The sequence below is a fragment of the Phodopus roborovskii genome, unplaced genomic scaffold (assembly GCF_943737965.1).
Source record: "Phodopus roborovskii unplaced genomic scaffold, PHOROB, whole genome shotgun sequence".
Taxonomy (NCBI): domain Eukaryota; kingdom Metazoa; phylum Chordata; class Mammalia; order Rodentia; family Cricetidae; genus Phodopus; species Phodopus roborovskii.
In genome coordinates this window covers 1,231,727-1,249,304 of record NW_026126409.1, presented here as the reverse complement: position 1 = coordinate 1,249,304, position 17,578 = coordinate 1,231,727, and the positions used below count along the sequence as shown (strand labels likewise).

The window sequence follows — 17,578 nt, the reverse complement described above, 5'->3', positions numbered from 1 at the left end:
AGCATCCATTTTTATATTCCCAAAGGGTTTTTTTATAATTACACACATTTTTGGATCTGGAAATTCAAAATGCACCAAAATACAAAACTTGAGCCACAAGTAGAAAATTCCATTTCTGATCTCATATGACAGGTCACAGTTAAAATGAAGGCATGCTAAAGATGTTGTATAATGCCACCTTGAGGCTATGTGCATAAGGTTTATATGAAACATCATATAATATTTATACTTGAATCCCATTATTAATGTATCTCAGTACACATATGCAAATCTTCAAATTTCCTAAAACTGTGTAATTTGGAACACTGTGGTGAGTTCCAACCATGTCAGAAAGGGGATATTTGATCAATGATCATGTTAGTATCAGTTTTTCAACAATCAAAAATGGTTCTTTACATTATGTCATGGACATATGAAGAAAACGTCTCTTTAAAGAGACAGAGAACTTGAGTTTGACTCAACCCTGCAATTATAAGATATGTGTTTTCTTAGATGGGGGCCACAGACAGATTCTGCTGTGTTCCTTCCTGGCCTCCCATGTGGCATTGGCTTCTACGCAGGGCCAGGTGTCACCCCAGCCAGGACTTCCTTCTCCCTTCCTTGCCTGGGTTTTTGTTCACAGTCTGCCTTGGGACCTTGAATATGTCTGATTAGTTTTACAGATAAACAAAGAGAAGTCTGATTTATTGAAAATAGCTATGGAGGGCTCTTAGTGTGTACAAGCAATAAATTAAACATAGGCATCCATTGTTTTATTCAGTCCTCTTAAAAATCATATGTTGTGGATGTTATTAAAATCTTTAGATAAAACCTGAAGAGAACAGAACCAAGAATTGTTAATGATGCTCAGGTAGACATGACTGACAACTGACAGTGCTAACATGTGAACCCGGACATCTTGGTATCAGTGACCTAAGAGACACACACATAATATTGACCACTGTCGCTCCAATATGAAAATCACCTCCTTGAAAAGCACTGCCTCAGAGTCAGGACTTTTAAAGACAGTGTAAGTACCTAGAGCAGGTACTTTCCCATAGCAGACATGCTTGTCATTTTCAGTTGACCAATGTGGTGACAGTATGTGGCATCTTCAGCAGAAAGCTCTTATTGATGTGTCACAGTACTAGAATGGGATCCCACCTACTTCTGCTATTCCCTAGTATGTCACTTTGTCTCTCCTATTTCCACAAGATAAATTTGGGGGAAACACTAGACTTACCAACAGGGTGCTAATGAGAATTACATGGGGCAGTGTGAATTATACACATGGCAGGGGCCCTGCATTGTTACTGTTCAATATGGGCAACAATTATAACTTACTAGCACTGTAGCATGAAAACTTCTTCATCAGCATCCTCTGTGACTTCCATGCTGCCTGTGAACCTAATGTTTCTGCAGTGCACGAGGGACTGAGTAGTGCTGTGTGGAGGTGAGGTGCCTTAGGGTCGAGACCCAAGCCAGTGTCTGGTTGTGCTATTAATTTGTGAGAGGTCAGAGCAAGCAACTCTGTCCCTCAGCAGCTCAGATAATGATATACCAGTCAACGCTAGCTTATTATTTATATCAGATTAATGAAAACAAATCTATGGATGCAAGGGTTTGCTCGTGAGTAACTTAAGAATGCAAAATAAACAAAGCTAAAATGCATGTACTCTGTATTAGGATAATAAAGGCTGTGTGAGAAGTGGATAAGTATGTGAACAATAAATAATTAATACATAAAGGTGTTTAAAATATTTAGAATCTAGAAGTCTTAGGAAGAGACAATCAACATTTAGTTACATGAAAGCCACTTATTGCAATGTGCTTCATTCCCTGTGGCTTTAGTCTCCATGCCCTAGGGATATTATCTGAAGTCTAAATTCTACCCATTTAAAGCCGGGAGGAAATCTGAACTGTACTAATTCAAATATAACTTAGAATTACTGAACAGTCTGCTAGGAATCCACTTGTGTGACTTATTTCTAGAAATGAGGGAAAAAGATTTACAAATCTTTCTAGGCAGCTCCCCAAGCCTGACATGGTGATAAGATCTGGATGTGGAAATAATTTTGTGCATTTGATTCCTGGGATCCCAAGGATACCCTTTGTGCTGCTACTTGGGGTTTCAGGACACAGTGTGGAAGGCTTTGAGGCAATGTGGTGCCACCCAACCATGTGTGACACACCAACTGCTCACCTAACTGAGCTTCTCTGGTGTCACATGCAGTTGTAGTTCATTGACATGTCACATCTATAGAAGGTGTCAAGTGGGCCCTGGTGCACCAATGCACAGAAAATAAAAATAAATGAATTATTTTTAAAAGATTAAAAATAAATAAAATCCGTACATTTAATTTAGAAACATTAAAGATATTGAAATTTAATATTCACATTTTAAGTATTCAAATATATTTATGGATTACAAAAATGCCATTAAGATGAATTTCATTGCTTTTTTATTTTCTTTAAAAATGTTTACTTACTTTTATTTTATGCATATGGGCATTTTGCCTGCATGTATGTCTGCACATCACATGCAATATCAGCAGAGGTCAGAATGGGGTGTTAGTTTCCCTGGATTGGAGTTACACACAATTGTGAGCTACAACATAGGTGCTTGGAATTGAACCTGGGTCCTCTATGAGAGAATAAAGTGATCTTAGCTGATAGTGCTGTCTTCCAGCCACCCACCACCCCCATTTCTTTTTCTGTATTTGAATGTAGTAAGTCCCCTTGTGACTTGTGCAGTATTCCTAAGGCAAGAGGCAATTCAAACACAACACACTAACTAATGCAGGGATCCACCATCCAGGCTTGAGAAGGCAGATTATTCTGGGAATTAGATCAAGGGATGCAAAAACTCGTGCTTTGAAAGAGTGCTGCGACTGTTTTGTTCCCCTTCAAAATGCTTCTGTTGTCCTATAATTGTCTGGACAATGGCTTAGGCTTATTATTGGCCAGCTCTCTCTTATAAATTAACCCTTTTCCCCAGGGGTGGTGGTAGTGCACACCTTTAATCCCAGCACTTGGGAAGCAGAGGCAGGCGGATCTTAGTGAGTTGGAAGCCAGCCTGGTCTACAAAGTGAGTTCCATAACAGCCAGTTTCTGTGTTACATAGAGAAACCATGTTTCAAGAAAGAAAAAGGAAAAATTAACCAATTTCTACTAATCTGTTCATCACTGCATGGCTACAGTTTAACAGTAATATTTCCTGCCAAGCTATATTCTGTCCATTGGCTGAAACAGTTTCATTCATCAACCATTAAAAGAAACACAGATTCAATGTATACAGAAGGATATCCCATATCAGGCACACCTGTATATATGTAAACAAAAAATTATAAAGTCTTTTAAAATGTTTTAAATGTCTTTTACTATTATTTTCATGCTATTTCTACCTTTTTCCTCTCTATTTTTTTTTTTTGCCTTGCTTTTAATAGTACTTCTTAATGTTCATTATATACCTCATATTTCAATAGTGATATATTTGTGGGTTGTAGGAAACTTTGTGGGGTTTTTTTTTGTTTGTTTGTTTTGTTTTTCATCTTCTGGTCTTCTTTGATTTAGTTTATAGTTTGGGAATCTTGCAGGCTATTTCTTAGATATTGTGTTTTGAATTTTAATATAAATAGTAAGCATGCATAGAACTAACTCACAATTAATGTATACAAAGGATCAATATAAATGCATTCCTTGGGCTGGTGAGCTGGCTTAGCAGTTAAGAGTACTTTTTACTCTTACAGGGAACCTGAGCTCAGTTCCCAATACCCACATGGTAGTTCACAACTACCCATGACTCCAGTTCCAGGGGATCTGATGCTCACTCTGACCTCTTGGGGCACCAGATACACACACAGTACCCATATGTCCATGCAGGCAAAATACTCATGCACATAAAGTAAGTAAATAATCAGATGCACTTCTAATGTGGGCATGACACCACTTATCTGTGCTAAACTGTGTGAGCATTTAATCAAATTTTGCTTCTATAACAAATCTTGACCAGTTATTAGTTAATAAATTCAAGGATTTTATCTTTGTGTCAATGGCTGTTTTCCAAGTTGCTTTCTCTGGAGTCAGGCTACTTATAGAATAAGCTATGTCAAGATAGCCTGAGACTCATGAGAATGCTAAAATGCATCAAGTGCATACATTTGCACACAGGCAGAACCCCTCTAACATTTGTGTCTAGAGTCACACAAAGTCTGACCATTCACCCCACCCATTCTTATCAACAAAGATGTTGTGCAGTGTTTCTATTACTTTAAACATGAGATTTGTTTTAATCTATTCTCTTTCATGTGTTGTTGTGTATATGTATTTTGTGTCAGCGTGATAAATGTTAATGTGGTGTATATGTACATGTGTGCTTCCATGTATGTGTGCTCAGAGCCCAGAGTAGCCTCTGTCACTCTCTGCCTTAGTCCTTTCGAGGCAAGGTCCTCACTGAACCCCAAGTTTGTGTTTTTCAGCTAGACTGGTAGCCAAAAAGTCTCAGTGACCCTCCAAGCTGCACTCTCCTCAGCGCTGGGTTTTAGGCATGCATGGGATGCTGGCTCTGAGCTCTGGTCCTTATGCTTCTGCAGCAAGCCGGCTTGTTTCTCTAGTCCCTCTTCAATCTATTCTCAACAAAACTCTTCTCTTCACTCTTTCCTTGGGTGGGGGTAGGTTGGTGGAGTGGTGGCAGTGCCAGTAATCAAACCCAGGGCCTGGCACACTAAGGCAAATGTTTTTCCATTGAATTGCCTCCTTAGCTCAACACTTCCATCTTGACCAAGTGAATTTTTATAGAGTCATCTATGATTTACATGTTGGATAACAGCAAGGATTTCTCATCCAGAGTTTCTGTATGTCAAATCCTAGTTTATTCTACACTATCCAGCCATACCAGTGTTGTGCTGTAAAGTACGTCCATATCATAGCACTGCACTTTGGACTCTACACCTACCCATCACAGCAAGAAGAGAGGGGGGCAAGAGGATTTTTGAAATTTTGTTCCCACTGAGAGAACAATTACTTAGCCCTACACACAAAAAAAGCTATGAACATTTTCAATAACCCACTAAATCCAGTCATATTATCCTTAACTCTCCTTCCCTCATATGGAGCCACAAGAGCTTTCTTTACAGTCTGAGCATGCTTACACCTGAGGGGAGGGGATAGAGACAGAGGCATCAGCCAAAAGTACTTAGAATTTTGTAAATATTTTTACAACATATTTTACAAGAACATCTGGCCATGTAAACACATTGTCAAGACTGTCCCCAGGGTCATGGAAGATCGCATCAGTGTGAAGTGCCAGTTTTATGAGCTCCAAAGCTACCCTATTTCTATGTTAACCCAAAAACAACATTCCAGTCTATGTCACACATATCAGTTTCCCTTCTATGGCAAGATGTTCCATGTATAGTGCTGGGTATACCACACGAGGGCATGTTTTGATTTGCCACATTCAGGAATGTCTTTTAGAGTGGCAGAGGCATACTACCACAACCTTCTATGGTCTTGCTTTCTACCGTGTATTATACCGTGTATTCTTGCTGTATTATAATGGAAACTCTGCCTTTTCTGCCATATCTAATATCTCGTATCTCAATTAAATGCCTTTTCTGTGTATTGTTTGAGTGTGAAATGCCTCTGACAGGCTGCTGCGGATAGGCAGCACATTTGTCTCAGTGTAGATGTCTTGGAAATGATCCCAGGAAGAGTATTAAAAATTCATGGGGAATGATGCAATATAATCCCAGAAGAATTTGTAACCCAGTTGGGATATACACATTCAGAAGAATTCTTAGTCCTTGTCAGGAAGGGATGTTACAGCTGTCTTTCCATACTTGTGGTAAGTATTTTCTAGGAAAAGGGTGAATAGCTTAGATAGTTGCAAAGCAATGTAAATGAAAGCACATGAAGTAGATGAAGTCAAAGGTATTGGGGAACTATGTTAGCCTATGGAAATCTCCACAAGGAGGTACAAGTAGCAGCATTACTGAGAACTGAGAAAACAGTATTATCACAGTGTCACAAGGAACTGCTTTTTGTGTGTTCCATGGGCTAGGAAGAGGCCCAGTCACTTGCTGACTGCCCTCTCCAAGTAATTTGTTCATGTGGTAAATGCATTACTATCTACCAGTGCTAAATTAGAAGAACATACTTCTTCACTAATATAATAGCACCAACACCATCATCCAAATATTTCAATTATTTAAAGTCCCTAATTAAAATACAGTCATCTCCTATAAGAGCTGAATTTCCCATTGAAGACCAGTTAATTTGCATGCTATACAGTGAAGAATATTGAGTTCTAAAGAAAGATGAGGACAGGGGTGATAAATTAAATCTAGCAAGCCTACTCTTATTTTTTTATTTATTTTTTTTTCAAAACAGGTTTCTCTGTGTAACTAGAGTAGGCTGGTCTCCGACTCACATCTCTGTCTCCAACTTACAACTCTGCCTCTTGAGTGAGTGCTGAGATTAAAGTTATGTGCCATCACTGCTGGGTTAAGTCTACTCTTATGTACTAGTTGTGTTGCGTCTCCTAGTAGCTCTAAGTTGAAAGGGATTTTGAGAAAAATACTATCCTGCTTTTTTTTTAGTGGTGTGTGCCATGGTATTAGGTAAGCCAGTAACTTCCTGCCTCCTACAATCTTGTCAGAATCCCTGGTGCCCAGCCTTGTGGACGATGCTCTGATGTCCTGGGTCTGAGGCTCACTGCTCTGTGCTTGAAGGACACCAGCAGCAGTCAAGACTGTACTACTGAGCCAGCATATCCTCTGGTTTCAGGGAATGTGCATGGAGGCCATTTTCACAAGTATATCTTTTTAACAGTGAGAAAGCTGAGGCTAGAGAAGCTATTTCATCTGCAATGGCCATAAGAGAGTTTTAAGGCAGAGTCTGACCTAGAACGTAGTCCCCCAACCCCTGGGTCTCCCAGATGTGTAACCTGAAGTTCTTTGGGGATTAAAGACTCCTTTCTTGCTGCTAGTCTGCTGTATTGCTCCCTGGTAGCCATGAGAGATTGGTAACAAAGCTAAATAGAGATCTGGCCATTGCTGAGCTATTGGCCATTTACATTGTTGGGTTCTGTTTTCTGTCTCCTTTGGATGTTGGGAGATCAGCCATCACTAGTTCCTTGGGGTTCAGTGTGTCATTGGGTATTTTAATTTGAGACTTGAGAATAGCAGACCCTGAAGGACCTCATCAAAGCTAAGATTGGAATATAGTGGCCTTCATCACATAAACCACAAAAGTGCAAACTCTTCACTTTTGTCTAGAGACTCATAAACCAACCCAAATATTCATCTCTGTCTAGCTGATGGCAAAAGGCAAGAGAAGTATGGAGTCAGATTCTTCTACAGCCCACTCCTCATGTTGACATTGACCTATTTCCACCTAATGCAGGCTCAGGGGTGGGAGTTGCTTCCTGGCTTGTGGTGATCATGATCAGTTTTTCATTTTGTATCACTTGTGTTTTTGTCTCCCCCTTCCATGGCATTCCCAGATCTGTGACAACATGAAGCCAGGCACCTTAATGCCCCCCCCCCACCACAAAAAAATGCTCAGCAAGATAAAGAGAGCAGAAAGCATGCTGAGTGCCTCCAACTCCTTCCCGGGCAGATTCATGTTTCTTCTATGACCTTCTGAGTTTACCTCTGTGTTTAACTTGTTTAACTTCCCAGGTCTGGCCTGGGGTAAAGGGCAGTGAAAAGTTAAGAGTAGGCTGCTGGAAGAACTTGATGGAACTGGGCATCTCTCCTAAGAAGACAGAAGCAGTGCTTGCTATGGCAGTCTGGGAGCTGTTTTCTTTGTACATGAGTGACTTTGGCTCTACCACAAGGCCAGTGTAGCACTAACAACTGGGATTGTGTGGAATGTGTGGAATTCATTGTGGCCAGAGTACTTAATCCATAGAGCTCCATTTGAGCAGCTGGTAGCCACATACTAAGTTCTATTGACTAGGATGTGGCATATCTTTGGGGAGCCATCATTTAAAATACTACTCATTACTAACAAAAGACAAGTTTCCATGTCCTAGTCACATTTTTTTTTAATGTAAGATTTCTCTTACCTTTCCAAAGATTCCATGAGCTGCTTGTTCTTGACATAATTATATATCCCTAGTAGAAATTGAAAACAAGTCCAATCCAGCTTCCTTGGCCTCTGTGCTGAGGCCTGGGCTTTCTATTTCCTCCTCACAGATCACTTTTCTTTCCCCTACTAGTCTAACTCACTAAGAGAGTGCATTAGTGGAACCAAGGTAAACCAGGGAGGCACAAAGCCAGCACACAAAGCTTAAGGGATCCCCCAACAGTGATTTCAGAAGGTTTCCACCCCCTTAAATAAAAATTACATCCATCAAAATTCTGCATTCTCTGAAGTTCACAGGCAGGAAGAAAGCCTCTCTCATCTACATATCGCGACTCTGTGATGAATATCAGGAGTCTTAGCATCTGCTCATGAATTCTCTAATAACAGTACACTGAAACAAAATCTGCCCTTTTCCTTCCTGCCCTATGTATTTCTACCATTATCTGCATCATTATTAAGTAAAAGTTGCATACAAGTCTAAAGACTCAGCATTTCTCAGATAACCTAATTCCTTCTCTGAACCCTAACCACCAGGCTGTCTTCCTGTTTTTACCTATCTCAAACTCTAAATGGAAAACAAGGGGATATCTGTGTCTATTCTTCTGAAGGAATCATCAAACAAATGATCACAGATGAACTTGTGGATAAGAGTGCATTTAAATCAATCGGTATGTAGTTCAATGCTTTATGTGGTCTTTTTCCACATAAAAGACAGGCTCAATATTTCACACTCCTCTCATTTTTCTTCCTAGTGGGAATCATGGCTTGATATATCACAACCATCCTGTCTCGTTCTGATACATTGTACCTAAAGTCAGGAAGAGTGCAGTCACTATTGAGAAAGGCTGGCACAACAGGTATCCCCCAAGCCAGGTAAGCAGGATTCCCCAAAGACCCAAGTTCCTGGATCCTCACCTGACATGGCTTCTCTGTAACATCTCCTGTAAAGCCACTGCTGAGTTCTACTGTGTCCGTTGTCACCATCCATAATGCCAGGTTCTGGGGGATCTTTGCCACAGAACTCTGAAACTCCATGTGGAAATTAGAGTCCCTTTCCTGAACTGCCCTGGGAATGTATCATGGAGCTGGCACCATGCGGGGTCCCCTCAGTGCTCACTCAGGTCATTTCCAGAACAGAATAGGACTGCATGCCTGTTCAATCTCCAGAGTTATCACATCTCAGACTCATTGTTAGACATGGTGTCAATCCAGTACAAGGCTGTGTAGTGTGCCAAGACCAGCTGGATTCTTCAGGGGATATCTACAGAACTACAAATATGCAGTCTTAAGAAAGAAAGGTAATTCTTTTTTTCCCCCACTTATTTTTTTCACATTTATTTGCTTTTAGGTATGATCACAGAAAATTAGAACATCTTTTTTTTCCTTTGATAATTTTTTAAAATTTAAATTTGAAACAAACTTGTTTTACATGTCAATCCCAGTTCCCACACCCTCCCTTCTTCCTCTGTCCCCCCTCCACCAACCCCCATCCCATCCCCTTTCTGCTCCTCTGGGAGGGTGATACCTTGCATGGGGAGTCTTCAAAGTCTGTCATATCATTTGGAGCAGGGCCTAGGCCCTCCCCCATGGGTCTAGGCTGAGAGAGTATCCCTATATGAGGAATGGGCTCACCAAAGTACATTCATTATACTAGGGATAAATATTGATCTATTACCAGAGGCCCCATAGACTGCCTAGTCCTCCTAATTAACACACACATTCAGGGGTAACGGTTGGTCCTATACTGGTTTCCTAGCTATCAGACTAGAGTTCATAAGCTCCCCCTTGTTCAGGTCAGCAGTGTCTGTGCATTTCTGCAGCCTGGTCTTGACCCCTTTGCTCATACTCCTCACTAAGAAAGGTAATACTTGGCAGTACATTGAGCTCCATAGAGACAGCGCCGGGGCAAGTGCGAGCCGGATGGGCTCTGGGCGACTCTGCCTCGTGGATGAAAATCAACTAAACATGGGCAAAGGAGATCCTAAAAAGCTGAGAGGCAAAATGTCCTCATATGCATTCTTTGGACTGAGAGGAACACAAGAAGAAGCACCCGGATGCTTCCGTCAACTTCTCAGAGTTCTCCAAGAAATGCTCAGAGAGGTGGAAGACCATGTCTGCTAAAGAAAAGGGGAAATTTGAAGACATGACAAAGGCAGACAAGGCTCGTTATGAAAGAGAAATGAAAACCTACAGCCCCCCAAAGGGGAGACCAAAAAGAAGTTCAAGGACCCCAATGCACCCAAGAAGCCTCCTTCGGCCTTCTTGTTCTGTTCTGAATATCGCACAAAAATCAAAGGAGAACACCCAGGCTTTTCCATTGGTGATGTTGCAAAGAATCTGGGAGAGATGTGGAACAACACTGCGGCAGATGACAAGCAGCCCTATGAAAAGAAGGCTGCCAAGCTGGAGGAGAAGTATGAAAAGGATATTGCTGCTTACAGAGCTAAAGGGAAACCCGATGCAGCAAAAAAGGGCGCAGTCAAGGCAGAAAAGAGCAAGAAAAAGAAGGAAGAGGAAGATGATGAGGAGAATGAAGGGGATGAGGAAGAGGACGAAGAAGAGGAAGATGAAGATGAAGAAGATGATAATAATGAATAAGTTGGCAGTTTTTTTGTTTTTGTTTTTTGTTTGTTTTTGTTTTTGTTTTTGGTCTATAAAGAATTTAAACCCCCTGTACACAACTCTTCTAAAGAAAAAAAAATTGAAATAAAAAAGGAAAGGTAATTCTTTATCTTGCATCTTCTACATCTAGCTTGTAATATTACCTACTTACTAATACATCACTAATAATTTATATCTATTCTGTTTTGCTTCTCAGTCTACATACTTTCAAAGGACATTGATAGACACACACACGTGAGCGAGTGTGTGTGTGTGTAATTTTTTAAATGCCTTACCAGCTTATAAGAAAAAATAATTTACCATTTTTTCAGGCACAAGACATTCTGTTTTTAGTAAACATATATAATAAACCATTGGATTGAGGACAAGTGTGAAAATACATTGTCAGTTTTTACAATATTAAATTGGTAGAAGGGACCATTAATAATTTAGTATCTACTAATAATATGATACAAAATCCTATATACTCTATTATCATGGAGAGTCTTTATTTGTAGTCAAAAATGACAATAATGTTTAAAATCACATTTTCCTATTGATTTTTGGTCGAGCATTTATCTTTTGGGTATTTCAAAAAGGTCAATAGGAAAAGTTATATTATTTGAGCATTTTGCAGTTGAGTAAATGCTGTAAAAAACAGAAGGAAAGGAAAAGAGATGGTAGAATTTTATGTTCATTGCTATGATAAAATATCCAGACAAAAGATCAACTTTCTGGAGGAAGGGGTTTATTTTACTCACAATTACAAGAGATAGTCATCATTCTGGGAAAGTGAAGGTAGTAACTTCAAACAGCAGGTTCAAGAGCAGAGAGAAACAAATGAATACACACTCATGGGCTGTGTACTCTGCTTGTCTTATTCATGCCGAAGTTGAAGTTAATCTGCTTTGGGAATGGATGTTTACAATGGGCTGGGTCCTTCCACATCGATTAAATCATTGGAGATGACCCTGACAACCCAATGTATATAATCACTTAATGAGACTCTCTAGGTGAGCCTAGGTTGGGTCAAGTGAGCATTTGAAGCTGACTACCAGAGACAGTGATGGGGGATGGATGGAAGTGTATAGGGGGGAAGGGAGAAAAGGAAGAGAAGGAGGGAGGAAGGGAGGGAGGGAAGAGAGAGGGGGAGGAAGAAGGAGAGAGAGAAAGAAAAGGAGAAGAGGAAGGGAGCCAGGAAGAAAGGGAGAGAAGGAGATATAAGGAGGGAGGGAAAGAAGGATGAGAGGGAAGAAGGGCAGAAAGGAGGGAGGAAAAGGGAGGGAGAGAGGGAGGGAGGGAAAGAAATCACAGAGACCGAATAACCTGAAAAACCTAACTGATCTATTCTAGTCAAGTTATGAAGACAGCACGATTCCTCAGATGAAGTTTTACAGTAATTTTATATAGAAAAAGAAGAAAAGGATGGTTAAAAAATCAGATGAAAATGAAGAAGCCAGTGTAGAAAAGACTCCTCAGTACTCCCTACTTCCTTCCCAATGGCAATATCTACCTGGTGCCCTATTTCCACTTGAAAATCCAAGAGAAAGAACCTAGACAATGTAGCCAAGAAAGAAAGTGATAGACAACAGAACCATACAGAGCATGGTTCATTTCTTTCACCAAGTTTTCATTTCCCAGCTTGTTCACTGGGTCAGTTTCTTCGTGTAAAACCTGGGCTAATAAGCAACAGTGATTCTGCAATCTTTGGACGTGTATGTCATACTGCATGACACCAGAGGTTTGGAAGGAAAAACAAATACTCTGAGGGCTCTTCTGCTGACATGTGCTTAATATTCAAACTAGCCCCATTGTTCTTCAAGTGCCACAGAAACAGCATCTCAAGTTCCTCTTCCCTATGTGATATGTGGCTCCTTATCCTTCTGCTTTACACTCCAAGTCTCTACTGGACTGTCTCCCATAGCCACGCCCACTTGTTCAAGCACAGTGATCCTGCAGCAGTCTCTCTTTCTCTATCCTCGATGTGCACATGGTATGTGTACCTTTATATATGTAAATACTTGCATGTGGATGTGGTTGACTAAGGACAGCCTTGAGCATTGTCCTAGCCTTATTCCTTGTTTGAGACAGGGTCTCTTGTTGCCACTAGATACCTCAGGCTAGCTGGCCTTTGAGTTCCTGTGGTTCTCATTCCTTCTCCCTCCTTGTAGTGGAAACACTGTGATTATAGATACAGTGCTGCGTCCAGGCTTATAATGGCTCTAGGGACCCACACTTGTATACTCACACTTGTATACTAATGCTTTACCCACGGGGTTTGAACTTGGGCTTGTGACAGCTTGTCGATCATGTGTCTCTTTGTGTTCTTTTACAGATAGATGTGACATCATATGGAAAAAATTAAAAGACAAGGCAAACACCTTAAGGATGCTTCAAACCCAAAAATACCTATTAGTTAAAGGGGAGAAAAGTAAAGCTAAGTTGAAAAAAACCACACAAAACATGTTCTAAACTATTTACATTTTTTCTTTGACTAGCAATGGCTTTGAATTGCTATTCAAAGAAAAAATGCGGGGAATCCTGGTTGATTTTCAGTTCTAGAGGTAAAATTTTCAAAGAAAGATGCCGCCGCCTGTCTTGTGCTTTAGGTGCAGAAGGACATAGAGCATCAACACTTTGAGTTGTGTGGATGACAGCTAATTAAATGCGTATTGTTAAGCAGACCATTTCAAGGGACCTTACAGCAGGTCTGCTGACTCAACAGGTTTTGTATATAACATATTCAGCCTGAAGAGTAGCCTGATTCACTGCTGAATCTTGGTTCATCAGCAAAAGCAAAGCTGGTTGGAGATTACCCAAATTTGGCTGTTTTGTACCATGCTGCCCTTTGAAGCTTAAGACAGTAGATATTAGGTTTTTTTTTTTTTTAAATTAACATCTTCCTTAATATGTGTTCTTCATCAAAATTGTAAAATCCCAAAGTAATCTTTCCGTTTCTCTTGCACAATGTGGAGCAAAATTAGAAGCTGATTTTACTTTGCAGTGCAGGGCTGTAATTAGAACAGTAGCTCCTCAAAGCACTGTCTGCCCTCTCAGCACCAGCACCTGGGAGCTTGATAAATGCAAATCCCTGGCTTTCCTAGATCAGGCTGTATGAGAAACTGAGAGGCCCTGTAATTTGCATTTTAACTTCCAGGCAATTCTGACAAAGGCAAACTTCCAGGACCATACTTGTTATTGATGCCTGATTACAGTAAGAGCAGGATAAATTAGGTAAGAGGAAACCACTGTGGGTCATATTTTTGGGTGTGTGCTCTCAGGTCTGCCTGATATCCAGCTACACAAAAGATGTTGAGACTACTATAGCTGTCAGCACTAAAAACAATATGTCTTTAGTTCAGTCCATCACTGTTCGCTTTTCAACTCCTGAAAAAGCAGTAGACCCTGAGAAGACACATCTACACTGTTGACACTGTAGACTATTCCTAGGGCAGCATGTGCATAGTTTCAGATGCTAGAGTCAGCTATTCATTGGGGGGCAATGTGGCTTTCACAATAACCAGTGAGTGCTTTAACTTGAAAAATAAATGAGAAACAAAACCAAACACAGAGGAACAAACAACGAATTTTTGATTGCATATAAGTGATAGAAATATTTGGGAGACTGAAGGAAAGAATAAACAACACACAGTATCCTGAACACAATCTACCCTTCCCAATCAAGGCACTTCCATTTTAAATCCGTTCAGGCTAGTGCTAACAACAATCTAGAAACAAAAGAAATCAGAGTCCAGGAACACCCTCCTGCCAATCCAGATGTGTAATGAAACAGCTACTTCGAAGGTTACTAGGTATGTCTCCATATCTCTACAAGTTAAATCTACTAAATGGAAAAGCAAGGGCCATTTGTTTACTTCATTTAAAAAAAAATGCAGTTTTGCAGTTTTCTGAGCTTTTAATGAGAACTGGGAGTAAACTCTGTTTATCAGTGAATGTAATCAGTAAAAAAAATGAAAGAAAATTTAAAAACCTAAACCACTTAGCCAGGGTTTGTGGTTTCTTTTTTTTCTAGACCTCAGAGGCTGTGGTGACTTCTGGTGTTTCTGGAACTTTCATGACTCCCCCACAGGCTCTTGCCATGTCTCTTAGTTCATAAGTTTCCCTTTTTCAGTATTTGCATGAGTGTCTTTTTTAATTTGGAAGAAAGCAGAAAGTGCATTTTTAAGGGGTTATGAACAGTTTCTAGGTAACCAGTCCTGTGAGCAGGAAGGAAAGGGAAGGGAAGAGGAAGAAAGACCGCTGATGTGAGAAGTGGCTAGGAGAACAGTCTGCACACAGAAACAGGAGAACGAGTCATCTAGCTTTGGGGACATTTGTGAGGGAACACTCAGAGAATGCAGAAGCTTTCTGAGGGTGACACCCTGGGCTTTTTCTCAAAGATGTAGCAAGGATAGAATATCTAGTAGTGACATAAAATCTATACCTCAAAATGTTTTCCTCAGTGACTTCATTGGAGCAGATGTGCCACCCCTCCTCTAGGGAGAATCTGGGCCACAGAGGCTCACAAGCATTGTATAGCTCAGTGTGGTGTAATGTTCAATATGAGTTCATTTAAAGGATCAAGAGATGGGAACTGCTTAAGATTTCGTAGGCCTTCCTAAGAAGCCTCATTGTGTCCTGACCCATTTAAAAAGAATGATTAAGAACTTCCTTGCAAAAAGCCACTTTCTTCTTTTACTAAGATAATGTGTGTGTGATTACAGGGAGGCTGGAAGGAGTGGAGGAGAGTATAAAGTTAATGAAACAAATGCCAGACAAGGTGAAGAAACAGAAAGATAAAAATAAAAAAATCAGAAAGTGAATGGGAAAAAAAATGTCCCTAAGACAAGAAGAAGAGAAGAATGAGTAAGTATATGGTAGAAAAGAGGGAAACTGAGGCAGAAACAAAACATAGTTTCCATACTATCACCTGTTATGACAGAATGTCTAGCAAGGAGCAACTTACGGGAAGGAAGGTTTATTTGGGTTTACAGTCTGCATGGTGGGGAAGGCACCTTGTCACATTGATTCCAAAGTCAGCCAACAGGGCCTAGGAAGCAGGATCAGCTGACCTTAAAGCCTGTCTGCAGTGGTCCTCTACCACTGCTGAAACTCATCTCTCTCCTAAAGGTTCCAACTTCCAAAACAATACTGGAAGCTACAAAGTGTTCAAACACAGGAGCCAAAAGGCAACATTTCACATCCAGACCACAACTGCTTTCTTCTGAGTACTCTGAGAAGGCACACTTCCTGCTAGGAGCTAATAGAGAAGAGACCTGAAGACAATGGGTTTCCACAGGGAGCACAGGGATCAAAGCTTAGAGGAGAAATGTGAACCTCCATTGATTTAATCAACTTCTGCTAATTACTGCACCTCCAAGCAAATGACACTTTAAATGAGAAGACAAGAGATGCTCATGCAGGAGTTACATTTATTGGCATCATCAATTATGTTTGAAAGAGAAACCACAGTGGATCAGGGGCTTAGCTCTGAGCATGAAATGTGGTTGTATTAATTACCCTTTTGGGGACAAAAGTAGCCTCTGCCTGAGGGAAGATAATGATTCCCTTCAGTGTGGGACTCTTCTAGTCAGAGTTGTTGAGAAACTCTGTCATAACCCCACCTCATGTGCCCCTGACCTGCCTGGCGGCCACAAAGGCTATAGAGACAGCTCTCTGGAGAACCTGGTTTCTCCCAAGGCAAGAGGAAAACTACCCCCAGCTCAATTGAGTGCTCAAGGAAACCAAGAATTCTCCAAGGGACACCAGGTCATATATAGGCTGCTTTCTGACTGCTTCCAGCACAGTCCAGCAACGCAACAGGTGCTAAGAAACTATAGTTACACTGGGAATGAGGAAGTAGCTTACATGTCAACACTGACCTGACAAGGGCAACAATCCCTTAGAATGTACTCAGTCTTTTAAAGGGTTGGTTGTCAGAAAAGTTTCTATCCATAAATGTGTAAGTTTTTGACTATGTTTTCAATAGCAAAGCTGCCATCAGGTCAAGGGCAATGCTCAAGCTTGGATAGACACTTAGTCACAGTTCAGCTTTTCATTAATTTTTAAATATACGTGACGGGCAGAGTATGCTTTAGTTCTTATATAACCAACCTAGTATGGTACAGAAACACATGATGGAGCTCAACTTCCCAGGTATATGCACTACTGTATGAATTAGAGTTCCAGTTTATTGTTTTAATGCTTTTGAGATATTTTTTGGTTGTGAGCCTAGTCTTTAATGGCTGAGCCATCTCTCTAGCCCTTCTGAGATATGTTTTAAGATTATATATTATGTAAGAGATATATATTTTGTGTATAGAAGAGTTGGGCTTTGCCAGAAAGTTTATTGATTTATATATTAAGCCTTTTTCTACCCTCTTAAGCTATTGTCATTTTTTTGGTTAATTTAATACGTTTTATCTGTGCTTTAATCTGGGTTTCTTATAACCTACTTCGATACAGTGTAGCATGAAGCCTCAGTTACCTAGATATCGCTTATTTAATTGCTGAGATAGATTTAAGGAACAATCAACACAGTATAAATGAAAACATTTAGTAAGAGCACAATGTTATAATTATGATTTTAGTGTGTTCTTCTAAAGTTCAAGTGTTGTCAAACTTACCTACCACTGTAGGTAATACTGGCCAGTGGGAGGTACATGTGAATCCAAGGGTTACTATGTTAGGGTCTTTGCTATAACAGTCAGACCTCACTGCCTTCTAGCTCACAGCTCTCCAGCATGATGTGACACCAGAAGCAGCCCTGCAAAGGCCCTCACTGGATGCCAACAACATGCTATTGAAAGTACAAGAAATAGATTAAGACTATTCATTAATTTCCAAATCAAAGGCATTCACTTACAGCAACTGTGCCAGGTGTTGTGGCTTAAGAGTGTCTACAACA

The 17,578-nt window shown here is 40.4% G+C and overlaps 1 protein-coding gene across 1 annotated transcript; it reads left to right on the top strand.

Annotated features, from left to right (window-relative positions):
• The first annotated feature begins 9,990 nt into the window (after positions 1-9,990).
• On the top strand, positions 9,991-10,668 carry LOC127220188 (high mobility group protein B1-like). Its single transcript, XM_051181908.1, has 2 exons — positions 9,991-10,182; positions 10,264-10,668. Exons 1-2 carry the CDS (start codon positions 9,991-9,993, stop codon positions 10,666-10,668), a joined length of 597 nt encoding a protein of 198 aa, XP_051037865.1.
• The last annotated feature ends 6,910 nt before the right edge of the window (positions 10,669-17,578 follow it).

Bases quoted from the DNA above. Each gene is read 5' to 3' on its own strand.
- LOC127220188 (XM_051181908.1), top strand. From the start codon at position 9,991: ATGGGCTCTGGGCGACTCTGCCTCGTGGATGAAAATCAACTAAACATG. The intron at 10,183-10,263 runs GTCTGCTAAAGA...GAAAACCTACAG, and splicing joins TCAGAGAGGTGGAAGACCAT to CCCCCCAAAGGGGAGACCAA.